Source organism: Sorex araneus, chromosome 9 (genome assembly GCF_027595985.1).
Source record: "Sorex araneus isolate mSorAra2 chromosome 9, mSorAra2.pri, whole genome shotgun sequence".
Taxonomy (NCBI): domain Eukaryota; kingdom Metazoa; phylum Chordata; class Mammalia; order Eulipotyphla; family Soricidae; genus Sorex; species Sorex araneus.
The window spans coordinates 26986037-27008940 of NC_073310.1; the positions used below are offsets into that span (position 1 = coordinate 26986037).

A 22904-nucleotide genomic window follows, 5' to 3' on the forward strand; every position below is an offset into this window, starting at 1 on the left:
AATTGGAATCTACACGAACTGCCAACACAAGTGAATTTAAAGCTGCCTTTAAGAATCATAAACTATAATTAGCTCTCTGGGAAACTTAAACAGAGGAAAGGTTTTTTTTTTTCTTCTATGAAATACTTTTTGTCCCACTGAGCTTTAAACATGATCATGCTATAGTGCACATAAAAGGGTAGACTGGGTGTTGCCTTTGGGGGAGAAGCAATCATGAAGAGAAAGACTTGTGACCAAAAAACTTTCTAATCAGAAATTGGGGGGAATTTTATGGCTTCCAAATTTCAAGCACAGGGTATAGTAGAAGCTAAATTGTTCGATAAATGAATAAGTAAGCTCTTTTCCAAAAGAGAGAAGATTGGAATAAGATAAGATCGGTGTTTCCCTCCATTGTTATTATTGTTTGATGACTTTTAGAACCAAAAAAGAGAATAATGAAATAAAGAAATTGCTGCTGGTGTCTCCTGGCCATAAAGAGATATTGATGGAAAGTAGCGTAGATAGTCTTAAAATATAAGAAGTTAGATCTATTCTAGGTTTGAGGAGGAAATAGAAGGATTCGGGGTTGGGGGAATAAATTATTAATGCAAGAAAGTTTATTTAGATTTATTTTTTAGATTCTCTGATAATTAGGATACTCATTAAGAATACTGTGACATTTGAATTGCATATTTTCAACTGATATAAAGCAAAAATAGACCATGTCATTCCATTCCATTCTCATTTCTGATGAGTTCTTCCAAGCCTGAAAAGGTTTGCTCTTTATAAGTCTAGTTTAATACTGGATTCAACAAAAGAAGACTTTGTTTGAGGATTTATCAGGGCTAAGTTTCTCAGTGGATCATCATCATCATACCTAATATGTATCCATTTGCTTATTGTAGAACCAACAGTCCTCACTGATTCCTTTCCTTATAAGTATAATCTAGAATTACCCCAATTCTGGATCTGTATCACACAGGGATTATCAAATTCCACTGCTCCAACATCCTAAAGTTTGACTTTTTTTTTAAGGCACTTGACCAAGTTCCGGTTCCTTACTTATAAAATGAAGATGATAAAAATTCTTGTGAATTAAATGAATTTACAGGGAATAAATTTTGTCAAGTGTTACATATACATTGTTTAACAGTGTTAGGTTTTACTTTTATAAGATGTCAGAGGTGATAGATGTGTGTTACCTTGTAACTTGAACTTGACCCTTTACTGATATTGCCCAGCCTCCCCCACCCATACTGCTTCACCACACCTGTGCTGGCCACAGCTAGATAGTCTCTCTGGAATTCTCTTTTCTCCATTATCCACATGTCTGATCCCTTTGAATTATGTCAATTTTGATCCTGTCTCTGAGCTAAAGCAGCACCATCCATTTCCAGGCAAAAATCCCACTATCCTCATTTAATTTCCTCAAGGCTCCTACTACTTTATGTAATTATTTGTGTTTATTGTCAGGAAGTCCCTTCAGCATATGAGCTAAACTAAATATGACTTAAATGTCTGGGGTCACTGCTTCCCTCCAGGCATACAGTAAGTGCCCTATAACATTTGTTGAATAAATCTAATGAATGAAGAGTGTGACATAGATAATCAAAGCAGGAGCCCCTGGGTTGCCTATAACTAGCTAAGCAGCATGTTTTTAAAGCAAATAAAAACTTATTGAATGAGATAAATTAGCATATAAAAAGCAAAAAATTACTGGTTGCTATGGAGAAGAAGTATAACTGTGAACCACTGAGATTAACAACCATGAGCTTTCAAGACACGCCACGACTGTCAGTATCAGTTAACACTGGGAAGATGTACATCTTGGACAGGTTACTGAACTTACATCTTTTTTTTTGCTTTTTGGGTCACACCTGACAATGCACAGGGTTACTCCTGGCTCATGCACTCAGGAATTACTCATGGTGGTGCTCGGGGGGCCATATGGGATGCTGGGAATCGAACCCGGGTCGGCCGCGTGCAAGGCAAATGCTGTACCCACTATGCTATCACTCCAGCCCCTGGGTTTACATCTTCACTGGTGAAAGGATTGGTGCTCAAGCACTCTATCCCTGAAACTCAATCATGAATAACTCTGTAATTCACAGTGATTCAATTAAAAAAACCTGTATCTTCACTCTCTGAATAAAATAATGATACTTATATCTCAGAAGGTTAAGAGGATTAAATGAAATCATTCATTAAAGCCTCATCTGAGCACACTATAAGTACACAACAAAGAATTAGATGTGGGTGAGGGATCATAACCGACAGATATGATTTTTTTCTTTTTAAGTCAGTGGTTCTTAGTCATGGCCACAAGATGGAAGTCTCCCCCCACCCCCAGGAGATTTACAAAATCCTTAAGTCTGGTCCCACCCACTGAGATTCTTCTTTAATTGGTCTAGAATGCAGGGAGGACATGGGAATTTTTAAAAGCTCCCCTGGGAATCTGCAGGGTTGAAATCTTCTACCTTAAAGATAACTACAGAGTAAGTTCTTAGAAACACCTGCCATAAAATTATTTGTATGGCATAACAGCACTTCTCTTTAGGAGAGTTCATGTCTGTTGGGTGATTGACAGTTTGTGGATAGATATTTCTCCACACTCACAGGCAGATGGATGGATTTTCCCGGGCATGGTCCTGCCTCTTTTCCCCAACTTCTCAGCATCACTCTCACAATTTCCCTTGCACTTGAAAGAAGTGTTTCGGAATAAAGCATGTCACCAACATGGTACATCTATAATGTCATTTAAAACAATCATAAGCACCAGTTCATGTCCAATGGTGCAGTGACCAACTCTCAAGTTTGGGGATGTCAGGTTATAACATTCCAGTCAATTAACAGTTAATTGTGAACTGGAACAAGATTCAGAATTCACAAAGGTCATGATTAGTTGAGCTGAGAAAATGGCTCCAGTCAGGATGTTGGCAGTGGATCACACATAGACTTAATGTGTCTCCCTGCAGGGGAGATGCTGTTTTATCTTGCACACTCTGGTTTTTGAGAGTTATTACCACACGGGTGTTTCCCTCCATTGAGCCTGGAACCACTGGTAGCTCTCAAATCATGTATAATGATGTTCTCTGGGATAACGAAGCCTTGAGTTAGTTCAAACAATTAAACAGTAAGCACTTTATATTGGCAACACTGCAGATAACAAAATATTGTGGTTCTGAAATAAACTAACTCCATCCCAGGTGTCTATAAATTATCAGATCAGAAGCCTGCCAAATACCAACAAGTGTCAAAGTAGAGACAAATGCTTCTGCAGCTATGTATATAAAGGATATAAATGCAAGCTTCTTTCTGTGTGTGGTTTCCAGTGTGGTTGGAAATAAATATATTTAAAGTGTCAGATTACGGCTTTGATAAATCACTGGGGTGCACACATACCACATTATTCATCTAAGGTTGTTAGTTATATACTATGAGCTGGAAAATGATGAAGAATTATTTTTATCTACTTAGAAATGGACCTAAGGGCTTCTGGGGGTGTTTGATCTTTTAACAAAAGGGAAAACAGTATGACTTCATTTTCTCTCCCTAAAACCCTTTTAAGGAGAAACCAAATTTGGCAGCTGCAATGGGGAATATAAGTGACAAATTGGATGAATTTAGGCTGTCAATCATGCGGGGCCTGCACTTTTGTTATCAAATGGTACTGAAGTATAAAAACCACACACACACACACACACACACACACACACACACACACCATTCTTATGTGAAAGGGAAACACTAATGAAGTATCTCTTTATAGATCCAGTTTAAATAAAATGAAAATTCCATTTTACATGCATTTCTTTTTCTTTTTCTGTTTTTTGGGTCACATCCAGCTGTGCTCAGGGATCACTCCTGGCAGGGTTTGGGGTGTCATATGGGGTTTGAGAAACTGAACCCAGATCGACTGCATGCAAAGCAAGTGAGCTCCCACTATATATCTCTTCAGCCTCCCTTTTAAATACTTATTTTTTGTCTTTTTTTGTTGTTGTTGTTGCTTGCTTGTTTTGGGGCCACATCTGGGTTGTTCAAGGGTTACTCCTGTCTCTGTGCTTAGGAATAAAACCTGACAGATTTGGTGAACTATATGGGATGTCGGGGATCGAACCCAGGTTGGCTGTGTGGAAGGCAAGGGCTCTACCCACTGTATTATATCTCTGGCCCCAATGTGCATTTCTAAGGGGAAATTTGTTTTAAATTAGCCAAGTGCTAAGTCAGAAAAAAAAATCACTGAAAAACTGACTACTGAGAACAAATGCAGATATCTGTCACTAGACGAGGCCAATGGAGAAACTTTCTTTCTTTATTTGGACTAGGTCTTAGTAAATCAATGCCAAATGTTTCTTTTTTTTTCCTCTAAGGAATTGTAAAAGTTTAATATCTTGGGAGTTCCACAGAGCGGATGTTACTTTTCTTGTGATTGCTGATTCTGAACATTCTATTTTCTTTTCCATGTCTAATGTGGAGTAACATTTCTCACTCCTCTCTAATCCCTCCTTACATGATAGTACCCTAACCAACCACCCTCTTCACCTGCGCTTATTTGAACCAGCTACAACATATTCTCAGATAACCAATTGAAAAGAATTAAAATCAAAGCTGAGATCTGAAACCAGTAAGCAACTGTGAGAAGCATTTCCACTGCTCAGAGGCGTGGATGCAGGGGAGAGGGAGTGTACTTTAGGCTTTTCCAGTTAGATAAACCTGAAATACCAGGAGCGTGAGCATTCCACATGTGTACCACACAAATGAAGAACCTGGCTAGTAGTTGAGGCAGCTTGCTGTAGTGGTTGGGGCGAACTGAGGCAGGCACAGAGCTTACGTTTACATATGGCACATCACAGGAGACATGAGAGCCAGCCATGTGACACAGCACTGCGTCTGTCACAACCCTCAGTGAAGAAAATAACTGGGTCATGAACTAAGTAGTTAGAAGAAGCCGACATCAACCAATTGCTTAGAAAAGGGCCAGCTACCTGGGTAAATGATAAATTAGTGTTTTTAAATCACTGTCACTGTCATTCCATTGCTCATCAATTTGCTTGAGCAGGCAACAGTAACATCTCCATTGTGAGACTTGTTGTTACTGTTTTTGGCATATTGAATACACCACGAGTAGCTTGCCAGGCTCTGCCGTGCGGGTGGGATACTCTCGGTAGCTTGCCGGGCTCTCCGAGAGGGACGGAGGAATCGAACCCGTGTTGGCCGCATGCAAGGCAAACGCCCTACCCGCTATGCTGGAGTCGACAATCTTCACTTAGCATCTATTTAATTGTATATGATAAACAAAACCCAAAATTTAGCCAAATACCTGTGCACACCTACTAGGGGACATCCAAGACTATATCTCAAGCACATTCCAGGGTCCAGGGGGCATGAAGCCCACTGCATGCAGTCAAGCTACTCCTACCAGGATTCAGCTCGCTGGGGCATTGCCCCTGCCACAACAGCTACGGTCACTGGGGTCAGCCATAAAGAGATATTCTGATCACCAACTCATAATGAGCAATGGCACTTAAAAACCTCCTGGAGAAGCCCTGGAAGAGATTTGGGAAAGTCTGGAATACCCAGCACTAGAGACCTTCTTCACAGGAATGCGTGTGCATCCAGGAAAGGGACACCATCAAGCTCACTGGATCTACACCAACCTGGAAGATTTGTAAGACTTTCAAAAATCCACTGTGATGGACAGGGAGATGGTGCAATAGGCTAATGGGTTTGGGATGCTGGGCTGGGCTCTGGGCTTCCCTATGGGAGTAGCTCCCGAGAGCGCTGCTAACTGTAGCCCCCAAACCTAACCCAACCCAAACGAACCCTGTCAGTGAACAGGCCAAGTGCATAGTAGTGGTTTAACCTTCTAGGTTGATCACTCTAGTATCCTTTTCATGTTTTTAATACTGTCCTGTTACTTGGGTCTAAGTACTTGGGTCTCCTGCAATACAATCTTTATTTCAGTACTGTGATTTATAGTACCATCATTGCAAACAGCACTGTACTGTTCCATGATGTATGGTTTCACGCTTAAAATACAGCACCACAACACCACAGACGCCACCAGAGTGCCCACTTCCTTCCACAAGTTCCTAAAGTCGCTGCTCCCAGTTCCTCTCCCCAGCTCTGTGGACCAAATCTGTAGCTAGTTCTGTTGACTCTGGCCATTTGTTGCTTCCTTACTATTTGTCTATAAATTCTATATGCGTGTAAGATTATTTTGTATCTATCCCTTTCCTCAAATAATTTTTTTCTAATATCTTTGGTCTGGGGCTGGAGCGATAGCACAGTGGTTGGGCGTTCGCCTTTCACACGGCTTGACCTGAGTTCGATTCTTCTGCCCCTCTCGGAGAGCCCGGCAAGCTACCGAGTGTATCGATCCCGCACGGCAGAGCCTGGCAGGCTACCTGTGCGTATTGGATATGCCAAAAACAGTAACAATAAGTCTCTCAACGAGAGACGTTACTGGTACCCGCTCGAACAAATCGATGAGCAATGGGATGACAGTGACCTTTGGTCTTGGGAGGGAATCCACCCATCCACAAACTGCCCCACCACCCATCTATAAATCACCTGGACACAATGCATCCTGCTAAGGGCTAAAGACGGTGACCACAACAGCAGTTTCTACTCTCAGTATTATTACTTTCTATCTCTGTGAAGAGTTTATTCTCTTTGAAAGTTTCCCATTTTATTTTAATACAAGGAAAAAGTTTTAGAGACTCCACAAAGCTTGATTAAAGTTAATTAAGAAGGACCTTAATTCTTAAGAGCCCTTGATGGATTTATAGATAGTCCTAAATAACTTGCTTAATTAATTTTTATTTTAGCTGACATTTCGCATTAGTGGTTGTGGGCTATATCATTAATGAGTTTAAGGAAGAGGCGAATTAAAGGTGATATAAGAACAGTGGTGGAGGGTCTTAAGTGCTTTGGTGGTGGTCCAGGTGCAGGGATTCTTATGTCAAAACCATAAATATTGACACTAGCATAATCATTTTTACTAAACTATATTTTATTTTTAATTTTTTATATTTATATTTATATATTTATTTTTAATGCTATTTTACTATTTTTATTTATGTTAATTTTTGTTTGCTTGGGTTTTTTGAGGGGTATAAACTTGGAAATGCTCAGGGCTTACTATTATATTCAGGGCTTTATATTCAGGGATCACTCTTTGCAGTGCTCAGGGGACCATATGGGATGTCGAGGATCAAACCCAGGTTGGTCATGTGAAAGGCAAGTTCCCTATCCTTTGTACTATTGCTCTGGCTCCTAAGATACATTTAAAAAAATGTTTTAAATTAAAAATAAGATAGATTTTTTTACTAGAAAAACTATATGTATGTTCACAAAATCTAAAAATTCAGATGACCATATTTGGGCAGGGGAGGGGGGGGAAACCATGCATTACCACCGAGGCCAATCACAACCTTTTATGGATTTCCCTAAATATTTTGTCATTAATATATATTTTCTTATACACACATGTGCAGATTAAAGTTTGAGCAGGGAAGTTTTTCAGGTACTTATGCTAGAAATTTTTATTTATTCTTTTTTGGGGGGGGAATCACACCTGGAGATGCACAGAGGTTACTTCTGACTCATGCACTCAGGAATTACTCCTGGCAGTGCACGGGGGACCATATGGGACGCTGGGAATCAAACCCAGGTCAGTTGTGTGCAAGGCCAATGCCCTACCCACTGTACTATCACTCCAGCCCCTATGCTAGAAATTTTTAAAAACAGGCTATAAAAAAAAGCCTAACATTGCCTCTGCATGTATGCTCAGATGCTTCCCCATGTTCACTCAACACGATGCTTCAGATTTAAGCCTGTGTCAGCTGTTTTATGGGTACCCTATCTGTTCCCTTAAGAAGAAAAAAGGAAACCTGAAGTCTCTGGTCATTCAATATACATCTTTTAATATATAGAAAATATTGGGAGGCTTCTATTTTTTAAACATTATTGTCATAGTTTAATATTCATTCTACGCTTTTCCAAGTGGTTAATTAACAAGAAATCTACATATTGTCAAAGTTTCTGGGTTTTTTTTTTTGAAATCTTTTTTTTTTCTTTTTTTTGGGGGGCCACACCCGGCGATGCACAGGGGTTTTTCCTGGCTCATGCACTCAAGAATTACTCCTGGCGGTGCTCAGGGGACCATATGGGATGCTGAAAAACGAACCCGGGTCGGCCGAGTGCAAGACAAACACCCTAACCGGTGTGCTATCGCTCCAGCCCCAAAGTTTCTGTTTTTAACAAAAGCGGAAAACCTTGACTGTTTCTTTGGTCAAGCACACTAAACGAAGAGGTTGAATAGTACATGGCCTGATGTCAAGAACAGCCCCTTGGCCGCCTGAGAGTGCAGAGCCCAGAGGGAGAATGGAGGCAGTGGATATTCCTTCCTACCCTGATCTGTTTACCTGCATCTCACTGCTCTCTTCATCTGGCGAAGTTCCCTACCAATGCTTCGTCTCCCAAAACTCAGAGAAGAAGGGAGGTAAGGTCTGCTAGGTTCTGTCCATTGCCTAGTCCTAAATTCTGTCCAGTCTAATACCCTACTGTGCCCTTCACAAGCAAGAATAAAGTCAAAGAAATCCCTCTTTGAAGATTTTTGTGACATCTTATAAGAGTTTATTGCAGTTGCCCAGGGCATGCAGTTGCTAAGTTTCTCTAGTGCAGTGTAAGATTCGTGATGCAGATTTTACAAGTTAATGATAAACATAGTCTTAAATTATCTTTAATTTAGCCATTCCTAGCCATCACTGAAGCCCTTATAGTTACTGAATAAATCATTTACCTGAAAGGGGTTCTCCAGTACTGTCTGGAAAGCCATTTTCTTCTCCCTAAAAACCAAAAAAGAGGCAACACTCATTAAAACCATACCCATTTGCCAAAAAAAAAAAATACAATGCAGAAAAGCCATCTGCAATTCTATATTCATTGCAGCACTCTTCACAATAGCCAGAATCTGGAAACAACCCGAGAACAGAAGACTGGATAAAGAAACTGTGGTGCATCTACACAATGGAACACTATGCAGTTGCCAGGAAAAAATGAAGTTATGAAATTTGTTTAATAAATGAATGGACACTGATAGTGAAATAATCATACTGAATGAAATAAGTTAGAGGGAGAGGGACAGATATAGAATAACTGCACTCACTTGCAGGATATAAATGAAAACATAGTCTGAGATTACTATCCAAGGATAGTAGAAACAAGGGTCTGGAGAACTGGACCATAGTTGGAAGCTTGCCACAAGAGGTGGAGTGGAGAGCAATTAGGACAGAGAAGGAACCACTATGACAATGATAGATAGAAATGATCACTCTAGATAATAACTGATTGCTGAAAGGAGTTAAAGAGATATACATGTAAAGATATAGAAGAGATCTGTATGACAATAATAGCAGGGAATGATCATGCTGGACAATATCTGAGTGTTAAAAGTAGGTAAAGGGATATTCTTGATAATCTTTCAGTATCAATATTGCAAATCACAATGCTCAAAAGGAGAGAGAGAGGGGGAGATAGATAGATAGACAGATAGATAGAGAGGAAAAGTGTCTGCCATAGAGGTAGGCAGGGGGTGGGGGAGGGGTGATGGGAGGGAACCTGGGGACACTGGTGCTAGGAAATGTACACTGGTGGAGGGATGGGTGTTGGAATAGTGTATGACTGAAATCCAATCATAAACAACTTTGTAAGGTTCTATCTCACAGTGATACAATAAAAAAGTTAAAAAATAGAATAAGTTTTTAAAAAAGAGATATACATGTAACCTTTTTATACCTATATTTCAAACCATAACACCCAAAAGGAAAGAAAGAGAGTGAGTGAGAGAGAAGAGAGAAGTAAAATGCCTGCCATAGAGCTGGTGTGGTGGTGATAGGAGGGATACTGGGGACATTGGTGGTAGGAAATGTGTACTGGTGAAGGGAAGGGTGTTGGAACATTTTATTATTGAAACCCAATCATGAACAGTTTTTTAACTGTATCTCAGCGATTAAAAAAAATTTTTTTTTAAAAACCATACCCATAGGTGAATGGGGATGTTAAAAATATTCTAAATGGGGGGCTGGAGCAATAGCACAGCGGGTAGGGCGTTTGCCTTGCACGCGGCCGACCCAGGTTCGAATCCCAGCATCCCATATGGTCCCCTGAGCACCGCCAGGAGTAATTCCTGAGTGCATGAGCCAGGAGGAACCCCTGTGCATCGCCGGGTGTGACCCAAAAAAAAAAATTCTAAATGGGAGGGGCCAGAGTTATAGTATAGTGGGTAGGGTGTTTGCCTTGCATGCGGCCAACCTGGCTTTGATCCCCAGCATCCCATATAGTCCCCCAAGCACCACCAGGATTAATTCCTGAGTGGAGAGCCAGGAGTAAGCCCTGAGCATCGCTGGGTGTGGCCTAAAAAGAAAAAAATATATATATATATACACATATATATATACTAAATGGGGCTGGAGAGATAATATACCTGGTAAGACCCTTGCCTTGAACAGAGCTGACCAAGATTTGATCCCTGGCACCAAATATGATCTCCCAAGCATCACCAGGAGTGATCTCTGGGCAGATTCAGGAGTATCCCACCTTGCAAACCTCCCAGTTTTTTAGTTTAGTTAGAGTTTTTGTCAAAACCTGGGATTGGAATGAAGTGGATCTTAAGAACACTGTTTTAATGGGTCCAGAGCATGAAATTCAGGTCTAGAAGATAAGCTCCTAGAGGTCAGGGACTCCCGTCTGTCTGCTCCCCACGCACAAAGCTGATCCTCCAGAAATGTTTGTTAAATAAATCCCTATCCCTATTACACATGCATATACAAAATAGTGCACAAAACAAAGTGTTATTCGTCTATTTTATACTGTGTATCATTTTACTTATTTTTCTTCCTATCTACTTTGTGCGGGGCTTGTCATTATATAGGTCTACAACCTATATAATAGGTTAGAATTATTTCCGTTACCATACCTAATTTTTTTGTTTTTGTTTTGGGGCCACACCCAGCAATGCTCAGGGGTAACTCCTGGTTCTGTACTCAGCAGAGATCACTCTTCATGGGCTTGGGGGACCACATGGGATGCTGGGGATAGAACCCAGGGCAGCCAAACGCAAGGCAAGCGTCCTACCCACTGTACTATCTCTCCAGCCTCATACTTTTGTAATTTTTAAGCAGCAAAGAGAAACATTTTTTTAAAAGCAAGCTGGAAATCTTGAGAGATCATTGTGTTCATGCTCATCTGATTAAGTTTCTATGTTTATGATTAAGGTCATGTTACAGGATATGCCACAAACATATTAACTCTGATCTTTGTACATGCATGCGCATGTGTGTGTGTGTGTGTGTGTGTGTGTGTGTGTGTGTATTTTCCATGAAGTTAGCAAGGGGGACTAGCCCTTGCAAATATTTTATTAGCTCCATCATTATACAACTACAATCTCTCTCAGCAGCTAACATTACCTTCTTCATTCATAGTATTATATGTGGCATTATAGACACGACATGAGAATTGGAGCAAAAACCCCAGGTTTAGGAGCGAAAGAGATAGCACACGAGGCACGGTGACTGGCTTTGTACACAACCAACCCAGATTCAATCCCAGACACCCCATATGGTCGTCTGAGCCCCTCCAGGAGTGATTTTTGAATGCAGAGCCAGAAGTAAACCCTGAGCACCACTGGGTATGGCCAACAAAAACCAAAAAAAAAAAAAATCCCTAGATTTTAATTCAGCTAATCTGATGCCAGTTAACTAACTCTAACCACTAACCTCAAGCCAATTTACCAGTGCTGGTCTCTTAATTCCTCATTTATATACTAAGGTGACTGATAACATCGTCTTATCTCTACAGTCCTGTACATTCTCAGTGTTCTAAGAGATTTACCCTTAAGGATGTGCTAACCGTCTGGGTGTGTCAACATTGCAAGCAGCCTTTTGCTCTTAATCTTCTAAGAAGCTTTTCTCCTCACTCCAAGCTCATAAATTCCTACGTCTCAGCCGCACATACACATTTGTCTAATTATAAGCCTAATTCTTTCCTCCAAGAAGCAATCCTCTGTCTTAGCAGCTAATTTCCTCCCTAACTAATCTAATATTTCTTGCTTCTAACCTCTATTCCTCTTTACTGAACAAAAAAACAACTGCTCTCCATAAGCACATGTAACTGGTAAGAGTTATAGGAAGTCTCTGAAAGAGTATGCTCTCTGCGACTTTTTCCTTTTGCAAGGATAAACCCAGAAGTTCCACAACATTTGGGCCACTATTCACTGTTAATCGGGTCGTGTGGAGACCTGCCTTTTCCCATCTGCTCCACTCCAGCAGGACCGGGCAGGTCGGCGCTTTATCTACACAGTCACCGTTCTGCTCACCCAGCTGGAAATGTGCATGCGGGGAACAGAAATAGGGCCTTCAAGGTAGTGTTAGGAAACACAAATGTGAAAACCTGACAGATTTTGTGGTTTGATCCAAGTCCCTGATAAAACATCAACTGTGCTTCAAGTAGAGAATCCATTACACAGCACATCTGAATCGTTTTCTCCTAATCTGGAGAAAATTTTGACACAGCCAAAGTCAGGCCAGAATTGTCCTGAGGATGACATTAAGGACAGGAATCAGAATTTCTGGTGAAAGAAAATAAAGAGGAGAAGCTGAGTTAACCGCACCCATCTTTGTTCAAACTTTGGTGGTTATGCTCTGCTGCTGTTTGAAGTAGCAGAGCGGGTAAGGCGTTTGCCTTGCATGCGGCTGACCTGGGTTTGATTCCTCCATCCCTCTCAGAAAGCCTAGCAAGCTACTGAGAGTATCTCACCCGCATCACAGAGCCTGACAAGCTACCTGTGGCGTATTCAATATGCCCAAAACAGTAACAACAAGTCTCATAATGGAGACATTACTGGTGCCCGCTCGATGAACAATGGGACAACAGTGACAGTAAATGTTTGAAATGTCAGTTTTCTTAAAGATGAAGCCAGAAAAGACTTGTTTTGTTTTGTTTTTTTTTTTTTTACTTTTATGGTATTACTCAAACCACACTTCTGCCTTTATTCAGCACCAATTTTGTGGGGCAGCTAATAGTTATAAGCTCCAGGTTGGAACTTAAATACAACAATAAAGGACCTGAGTCTTGCTCTCAGAGAGGCAGAGGAAAGACTGAAACACAAGGCAAGGAGATGGTGGGTTCCAAGAGGGAGATAGAGAGAAAGTAAGAGAGAAGCAGATTCTTCCAACAAGATAGGAACACGAGGGCGGTTTCTCTGAATCAGAGACACTTGGATGAGACTTTACTGAAGATTGAGAGAGTAGGAACCAAGGAGGAAAGGGAATTTGTTAGAGGCTCACATGAGTGGGCAAGGCAGGAGAACTGCTTGGGATCCTGTAGGGCATTTTTGTTTAAATAAACTGAGAACAAAACTCAAGGGAACAGAGATGGGGAAGCGAATCTGCATGTGGTCTGCACAGCGGTTGGTGGAACCAGACTTGCATTACTATGGATAATGTTGGGAGATGTTCCCTGAAAGTCCCCCCACTGGAAGCAGGGTGTCTTCCAAGCTGCATGGGCTCAGAAAGCAGAAATCCCTACCTAACTATGGAACACTGTATTCTGTGGGTGGTCAGGGAAGTCAGATAATTGGGAATGAGGTGAGGGAAAGTGAGGGTCAGCCACACCCCAAAGTTCTGATCTGGGAGAGAAAGAGTTAATGCTAGGGTCTCTGCAGAGATACAGCCACCAGGGAGATAAGTAAAAGGGGTGATATGAAGAGCAAGGGACAAAATGTAATGTCTTTCAGAATAGAAAATATGGTGTTCTGGGCTGGAACAATAGTAGAGCAAGTGAGGCATGTGGTCAACCTGAGTCTGAACCCATATGGTCCCTGGGACTTTCCATAGTGACTCCTGAGTCCAGAGCCAGGAGCAATCCCCTGAGCACATCCAGGTGTGGTCCAGAACCCAGAAAAATAAAGCCATGGTGCTTACCTATATGTGTGTAGGATAACCACTACCTCCACAATGAGAGAGTGAGAGAGAAAGAGAGACAGACAGACAGACAGACAGACAGACAGACAGACAGAGACACACACACAGATCAAGTGGTCAAAGTAATAATCAGAACAGAAGATTTTTGTCTATAGAACTGAGCAGAATCTTCTGCCCTCGTGCCAGGCTGTTTTCACTGGGGCCTCCTCGGAGGGGGGCAGGTTGAGTTTCCCTCCCCACCCCAAGCAGAGCTCTGGCAGCTGAAAATCTCCAGAATCAAAACACAGCTATGCCCAAGGGAGCTCTCCACATGCTTGGACGAACCTCACCCATGAAGGAACCGACAGAGAAACCCAGGTATACAGGACCTGTAACTGAGCTCTCCAAGCCTTCTTAGATGGGGACTGGGCCTCCTCCACCCAGATCCCCAGTTTTCCAGCAGCTTGGCAGCCACACCCACAAATTGCCCCTGGCACTATGTAATCTCATCAATGGCCAAGATCCAGAGATTATAAAACAAAGCTCCTGGAAGAGAGCGACGCAATTTTTCCTGGACCTCTACATTTTTTTTCTTTTTGTTCTGCATGGCAGAGCCTAGCAAGCTACCCGTGACATATTTAATATGCTCAAAACAGTAACAACAACGTGCTCTTCATGTTCTTGGAGTGAGAAGATGCCATTTGGCTACACTAGCACTTGACAGTGACAAATGAAGACGTTACTGGCGACCCTCAAGCAAATTGATGAACAACAGGATGACAGTGATAGAGTGATCTTACATGGGAGGGATGGTGTAGAAGGAGTGCTTGGGACACTGTGGAGGGAAGCGGGCTCTCTGGTGTTGGAATGATGTGTTTGCGAAAGGTTTAATTAACAGTATTGTAAATCCCAGTATCCAAATAAAAATGGCTTAAAAAAGAAATGAAACAGAGTGTTGGTATGTGGGCAAGACTCTGGCAGGAAAATGGATGAGAGACTAAGAGAAGAGATGGGCAGTGTAGAGCAAGATGGGATGACACCATATGTTGTGGTGGCTGGAAGGGGAATAAGAAGGAAAAAGTAGGAAGGGAAGTTAGAGAGGAGGGGAGGGAAGAGATGGCTGCAGCTGGGAATGTTGGGAGCCCTGAGAAGATCAGGGTTGACAAAGAGATAGCAGTAATGTCCAAAAGCATTTCCGGCAGGTGGAACTCAGGGGCTGGTGGAACCAAAGGAGGTATAAGTGGCTCAGCATCAGCTGGCTCTGTATCTGCTGGAATGCTCTTCCCCCTGCCCCTGCTCCATCTTTCTATCTGATTCATTTTTCTCCTATCTTTGAAGTCTCAGTGTAGACATCACTTTTTCCAGGAAGCCTCCAAATCCCAGTCTGGGTGATGTGTTCCGGGTGTTCCCAAAGCTTCCTATGTGTGTGCTACCCTGAAGTACTTCACACTGGAAATAGAGGCTAACGGCTCTTTCTGCTGCCGAGACCAAGGGGCCAAGGCTCACAGCCATGCAGTACTATCTCTCTGTGCTGATTAGCATCTGAGACAGACACAGTACTTGAAAAGCTGTGAAAGGAAGATGAGCTGGGGGTAAGGAGAGAAAAGAAACAGCACCACGTCTGTGATTTCCAGACCAGGGGAAAGACTGTCCTTCAGGATGCTTGCCTCTCCTCCTTCAGTCCCTCTGAACCTGCTCTTGTCTTATCCTCTTCATCATCATGTATGTTAGCCTCCATCTTTACTTAACCCTTCTGGTTTCCCTCAGCTTCCTGTCTACTTCCTGTCAAGCATCTTAGTGATTTTCTTAAATAACATCTATCGGAGAATAAGAAGAAATAGTATAGGGGTTAAGGCACTTGCCTTGCATGTGACCAGCCCTGGTTCAAATCCCCAGTACTGAATATGGTCCCTGCACACCACCAAAAGTGATCCCTTGAACACAGAGCTAGGGATAGATCCTGCACACTGCTGTGGCCAAGAATTCCCAACCACACTTCTCCCATACTAATTGAAAACAAAAGCAAAACAAACAAAAAAAACCCACCAGAGGCTGGTGAGTTGAGCACATGCATATGCAAGTAATGTTCAGGGACTACTCTTGTTGTAGTGCTCAGAAGTCCATGTGGTGCCTGGGACTGAACTCACATCTCCTCGCCGTACAGCCTAGGAGTTAAGAACTACCAACATATAAATGAAGTACTGCAGTTTGATGATTTGCTTAATTCTAAATAAAGTCCCAACCTGAAATGTTGGTTCTGTGGAAAAAATAATAGTGTCTAAGTAGAATGAAATAATTCTAAGAATTAAAAAAATTTGAATAATTTCTAAGTGGAATTAAATCTGTATGTCAAAAAGATTTAGGTAAAAAAAGGAAATAATTAAAATATCCATCTACAGATGAATCCTTGTGTATTTAAAATATGCAGAATATATTCAGTTTTAGAAGGAAAGAAATTATTGAAATGTTGATGTTCTACAACCTGGATGAATTCACTGGAAATCACGTTAAGTGAAATAAGCCAAAAGATGAAAGGAAATTCTGTATTAATCCATAAGTATTAGGTGCCTAGTGAAGTCAAATTCAGAGAAGTAAAGTAAAATCGTGTCCTCACAAGGTGAGGGGAGAGGAGGATGGAAGTTGTTGTTTGCTGGGTCATTTCCGTTTGAGAATATGAAACCATCTGGAGGTGAATGGCAGTGATGGTCACACAATAACGTGAATGCACTAGTGCCACTGAACTGTGTATACTTAAACATCACCCAGATGGCGAATGCATTGTGTGTATTTTACTACTTGAAATTCTTTCTTAAACTCCTTAGGAAATTTGAAGTTACTGCAAGATTGAACATCTATGTTTTGTGTATTCAAGTAGGTTAAAGGAAAAACCCACCCCATTTTGTAAAGACTTCCACTTGTAAATATAGGGGAATTACCTTATATTTGGGCAAATGTGTTAACTGCTGCCAAGAATTCTTGGAGCAGAAAGAAAGTTGGCTAGGTCATGCTAGTTTTGCACTTGGGTTAGGTTATTAGGTGGGGAGTTGGTCCCCCTTTCTGCTCAGAGAGCTGAGGTGCCGGGTGCTGAAGAGGCAAACTCTGGAGATCTGGGGTCACTTGGGAATGGGTTAATGACCCAAACACAGTGGGTGGCTCCTGTGAAACATACTGTTTTGGACAGTTAGTTCCATCTCTAAATGCTTCCTCTTAGTGATCCCATAGAGTTCCATCTTTAATATTTTCAAACAAAATAGGCAGATGAATGAGTAGGGGAGCATGCTTGCGATAGGTTAAGCAAATTCTAGCAGGTGAGATTAAAAACCACCTTCAAAACCTGTATTTAAGACCTGTGATAAGAGAGTAATATCCTAGGCATATCAAGAATTCCTGTAACTCAACAACAATGAAAACAATTCCATTTTAAAAGGGCAAAAGAACAGGATGAACATTTTTTTCCCCCAAAGAGAACACAGAGATGACCAACAGGCTCATAAAAACAAATAAGCATTGCCACTTATTATTAAATTGAAACCCCAATAAGATACCACTCCTTATCTATTAGAATGGCTCATGTGGAAAAAAAAAGTCCAGTAACAAGAAGTGTTAGGAAGGGAATGGAGAGAAAGGAACCATCATACGTTGTTGGTGGGAATGTAAATTAGTAAAAGCAATTTGGAAAAGAGATGTGTAACTTCCTGAAACAACTAAAGATAAAACTGCTGTCTGATCCAGAAATCTCCCTTCCAGATATGCAAAGAATATGAAATCAGGATCAGGGAGATAGCTCAATGAGATCTCATACTTTTTACGAGGACCCCTAAATTCTATTCCTAAGAATTTAGGACTAAGTAACCTAAATTCAGACAGAGAGACTGAAGGAATGTTTCCTGTGCTAAGGACCTAGACACTGGGATGCCAATCCCATTTAACGATGCTTAATTATTTAGCTAGCTTCTTTGGGAGAATGCTTGATGTCTCTGCTTTAAGGAAATATTTTGGGCTTGCTCTTCAAGCCTGTGTTCTCCCTTGACTATGCATCTCACTTGCTCCTCTCTATGTTTCTTTGCTTGCTTGGGGTTTTCCCTCTGGGTAAGCCTGTGTTCTCTTGAACACATCTTTCCTCTCATTCTCTCCTATCTTTTAAGCAAATTTTATTCAATAAACGATACCTTGCTTCGCTTAATAAAAAAAGAAAATATTTTGGTAGGTGATTTTGGAAATATGATCTTAAATGCCGAAGTGTGCAAGAGTAAGAAGGCTGATAAAGCATTGGGACTCCTACAAACTTTCTCCCATTACACAATCAGTGAACTGCCTCTGAATGCTTTAAAATTCATCTGCTTTAACTATTGGGTCAAGACTATGAAACTCTTATGTTTTTTTCCTAAAGTTTTAAATTGAGCTTAAAGTTAAATTTAAACTCAGTTCTCTTCTTAATCATTTCAAATATGGTTTTAATTTAATAGCAATTACTATAGTAACTTTTTTTTTTGGACTGGAGCGATAGCACAGTGGGTAGGGCCTTTGCCTTGCACGCGGCCAACCCGGGTTCGATTCCTCTGTCCCTTTCGAAGAGCCTGGCAAGCTACCGAGAATATCCTGCCCATGCGGCAGAGCCTGGCAAGCTACTTGTGGTGTATTCGATATGTCAAAAACAGTAACATCAAGTCTCACAATGGAGACGTTACTGGTGGCCTCTCGAGCAAATTAATGAACAATGGGATGGCAGTGCTACGGTGCTATGACAACATTTTACATTTATTTTTAACTTTTAACGAAGTGTCATATGCATCATAGGAAACTGAATGCATCTATTTCTTTGAAAATATATTCCAGTACCAGGGTTTCAGAAATATGTTTTATCCTGGGTATGCTTATTAGGTACCTTTGCTGTGTAAGAGGTCACTCTCGGTCAGGAGGAGACTTATTCATGCTGCCTTCAAGTTACAATCCAATAGTGGAACAAAGACACGAGCATAAATATTGATATCATAGGAAAAACATGCTGAGGAAGGAGACAGAATGACAAGGAAGCTCAAAAGTGGGCAAGGATTCAAAGAAGATTTCAGAATAAGGAAAATTTCACAGGATGAAAAATGAAAAATATACATTTGAAATAAATGCGATGGGGCTTTGTTAGGATGAGAGCAAAGCTGTGGGTTTGTATAGATTTAGCTCTTTCTTTTCTTCAACGACTTTTCTATCCAATTACATGGGAGACCTGCTACTTTCCGAGTTGAAGTAGGGGTCAAACACTAGTAGCTGTTCCTACGACTTTGAGGCAGAGCATGTGCGGGTGTAATTTCATACCTTTTCTATGGTTTCAAAGATGAAAGCAGGAGGGGGGAATTTTCCTTTTGTGTATAAAGTACAGTTGATTTTGTTCAGAAAAAATCACAAGGTGCTTTACCTTAGCTCCTGGTTTGCATGTGCTACAGTTCAGGTGACCTAATACAAGTAGGCACAAAGCCATGAGTATTCTAGAGAGGTAGAGAGCTTTTGCCTGTATTTCTGTCACTCCCAAGTCCTAGGATATTGAACACAGCATGCTAGAGCCTACTAATCAAAGATTGTGTGATGGAGATGTACACTCATAAACTCCTTGCTTCTATCTACAATTTTCCTGTAGTGCATCACTGCTAGCTGAAGAAAGACCACTTCGTTTCAAATGCCAGTATAGGAAAAGATTAATGAGTCTAAACAACATCTAATTGTTTGGATAATTTCTTTCATTATTCTTTAATTTTTTTGAAACAATAGCAAAATCATAAAAATGAAAGGCATTCAAAACCATATTTTTATTTGTTATTAAAAAGACCCATTGTACATTAGGTTCTCCCTCATTCTTGTTCCCCCCCCTCACATTCATCCGGTCTGTTAACCCCTAAATTCTGGTTTATTTTATTTTATTTTATTTTATTCATTCATCAGCTTTGTTTTCTTGTATTGCACATATAGATGAAATCATTCAATATTTTTTCTTTTGACATACCTTGTTTTGAATAATCCTCATTCCTTTCCTTTTGCTCCAATTTTATCTTTTGCTATAGCTAAATAGTATTCCACTGTGCATATATATCACACTTTATCCAATCAGTTACCAAAGGACACTTGGTGGTTTGCATCTTAGGTATTGTGAATAATTCCACAATAAATACTTTGGCACATATGTCTTCACCTGAGTAATTTCACATTCTCTTTTTTTTTTCACTTTTGGGGTCACCCCTGGTTTTTGGCTAGGTGGTTAGGAGTTAGAGGACCATGCAGTGCTGGGAATAGAATCTAGGGATGCTGCATAAAAAAGTATGAGATTTCATTGTATTATATTAATGTATTATATTAATGTACTGCATTACATTAATTGATTTGCATATATTGAACCAACCTTACATCCTTGGTAAAAAGTCTACTTGGTAATGGTGTGTCACTCTTTTAATGTATTGTTAAATTGGACTTACCAATATTCTGTTTAAAGTTTTGTATCTGTGTTCATGATGCCTTTGTATGGTTCTAGAATCAGGATAATTTGGGGGCTAGAGTGACAGTAAAGCTAGTAGGGCATTTGCCTTGCTTGTGGCCCCCATTCAATCCCATATGGCATCCCATATGGTTCCCTGAGCACTGCTGGGAGTAATTTCTGAGTGCAAACCCAAGAGTAACCCCTGAGCATTGCCAAGGTGGTCCCCAAACAAACAAAAAAATTAAGAAAATGCTGGCTTTAAAACAGCTTTTTAAGTATCCTCTCTTCTTCAGTATTTTGGAAGAGTTTGTTTGAGACTAGCAGGTGTAAGTTACTCTTTGTAGGTTTTATAGAATTCCCGTAGTGAAGTCATTCAGTTCTAGATTTTTATATTTGGAGAGAAATTTTAAAATTATTTTTCCAATTTCCTTACATGTGATTGGTTCATTGAAATTTTCTATTTCAACCTGTTTCCTTATTGGTAGGCTGAATATTTCTTTAAAAGTATTCATTTATGGGGCCAGAAAGACAATACAGTGGGTAAAGCACTTTCCCTTCATGCAGCCAACCTGGGTTTGATCCCTAGAACTGCATAATATTCTTTATGCACCGCATATGGTCCTGATTCTCTAGAAGAAATGATTCTCTCGAAGTAATCTCTGAGCATAATCCCTGGGTGTAAGAAGTAAACCCTGAACATATTCTAGGTGCCACTGTCACACTGTCATCCTGTTGCTCATGGATTTGCTCGAGTGGGCACCAGTAACATCTTCATTGTGAAACTTGTTTTTGGCATAGAGAATACGCCACAGGTGGCTTGCCAGGTTCTGCTATGTGGGCAGGAGACTCTCAGTAGCTTTCCAGGCTCTCCAAGAGGAGTGGAGGAATCAAACCGGGGTTGGCCACGTGCAAGGCGAACGCCCTACCTGCTGTGCTATCACTCCAGTCCATATCTAGGTGTGGTTCAAAAAAAAAAGTGTCCATTCCTTCTAGATTATCAGATGCATTGCAATTTCACTCTTTTCATATCTGATTGTATTTATTGTCATTTTCTCCTCTTTTGAACCTGTCTAAAGTTCTACAAACTGTTCATCTTTTTTAGAAACCTATTCCTGGTTTCACTGATATTTTGTTTGCTTTATAATTTTAAATAGGGGCCATACCTGGTGGTGCTCAGGGCCAGCCGTACCTGGGAAGCCACCAAGCATACAGTAGTGCTGCGGACAGTGGTATGCAGTGCCAGGGGTCAAACTCAGGCCTCAGTGCAAGAATGCTCTCGATGACAAGAGTTACGTCTCTGTTTTCTGTTTGATCTTTTTGTATTGTCCTTTGGCTTACAAATTCATTTATTTCTGCTCTAATTTTCATTTTTTTCCTTCTTTCTACCTTTGGTTTTGTTTATTATTAAAACTTTGGTTTTATTATTTTTTTCTCAGGTTGCCTCAGTTGTAAGGCGAAACAATTGGATATTTTTCTTGCTTCTTAATGTAGGTAGGCCTATAGCACTACTGACTTCCCTCTTAGTGCTGCTTTAGATGCATTGCATACGTTCTGATTACTTGTTTCATCACTTTATTGTCTCTGAGGGCTGTTTTTGGAGGGGAGGAACATGTTGGACCAAACCTGGCTTTCCTCGAGGGCTCTTCATGCTCTGTGCTCAGGGTTGCTCTCAAGGGTGCTAGGGAAGCCAACTAATCTCAGGGATTGAACCAGGGTCAGCCTCAGGCAAGGGAAGTGAGTACTCCCCCGTACTATCTCTCCAGTCCCTACAAGTTTTTTTTTTTTCAATTGTGTTTTAACTTTATCATGGTCCCAACAGTAACTACGAAGCATAATATGGGTTTCCACATGTTTTGTTTTGTTTTTTGTTTTTTTTTCAGTTTTCTTTTGGAGTTTGATTCTGGCTTTATAGCATTCTGATCATTACGAAAACTTGGTACAACTTAAATATTTATAAATTTATTTATTAGCAAATATTTTGTATCCCAACATATTTTCTACCCTTAGAAATGTTCTATGTGCACTTGAGAAAAACGTAAATTCTGCTGCTTTGGTGGAATGTTCTATGAGTATTTTTAGGACTATCTGGTCATTTGTCATTTAATGTTGTTGTTCCTTTTCTCTCTGGCTTATCTGTCCCTGGATGTTAAATGCTATTAAAATCCCCTATTATTATTGTACTGTTATCAGGCTCACTCTTTGATTTTAGTAATGATTGCTTTATATACTGATGTTCTATTATCTTATGCATATATATTAATGGTTATATCCTCTTGTATTAAGCCTTTACCACTATATAATGTCCGTCCCTTTTTCTTACTAGCTTTTATAAAACTAGAATGCTATTTATCTAAATAAACGTAGTTGTAATTGACTCTTTTAGGTTACTATATACATTTAAGATTGCCAACCTTTTTCTTTGAACTGTACTTGTCTTTAGAGCTAAGGTAAGTGACCTATAATCAGCAAAAAGTTAAATTTTGTTTGTTAATCTGCTCAGA

At 40.5% G+C, this 22904-nt stretch overlaps 1 protein-coding gene across 1 annotated transcript in view; it reads right to left on the bottom strand.

Annotated features, from left to right (window-relative positions):
• Positions 1-22904, bottom strand: part of EDARADD (EDAR associated via death domain) — a 70119-nt gene that overhangs the window by 7630 nt on the left and 39585 nt on the right. Inside the window, exon 5 of the mRNA XM_004620363.2 lies at positions 8786-8831. Coding sequence (XP_004620420.2) covers positions 8786-8831 — 46 coding nt within the window. The remainder of the gene's footprint in view (positions 1-8785; positions 8832-22904) is intronic.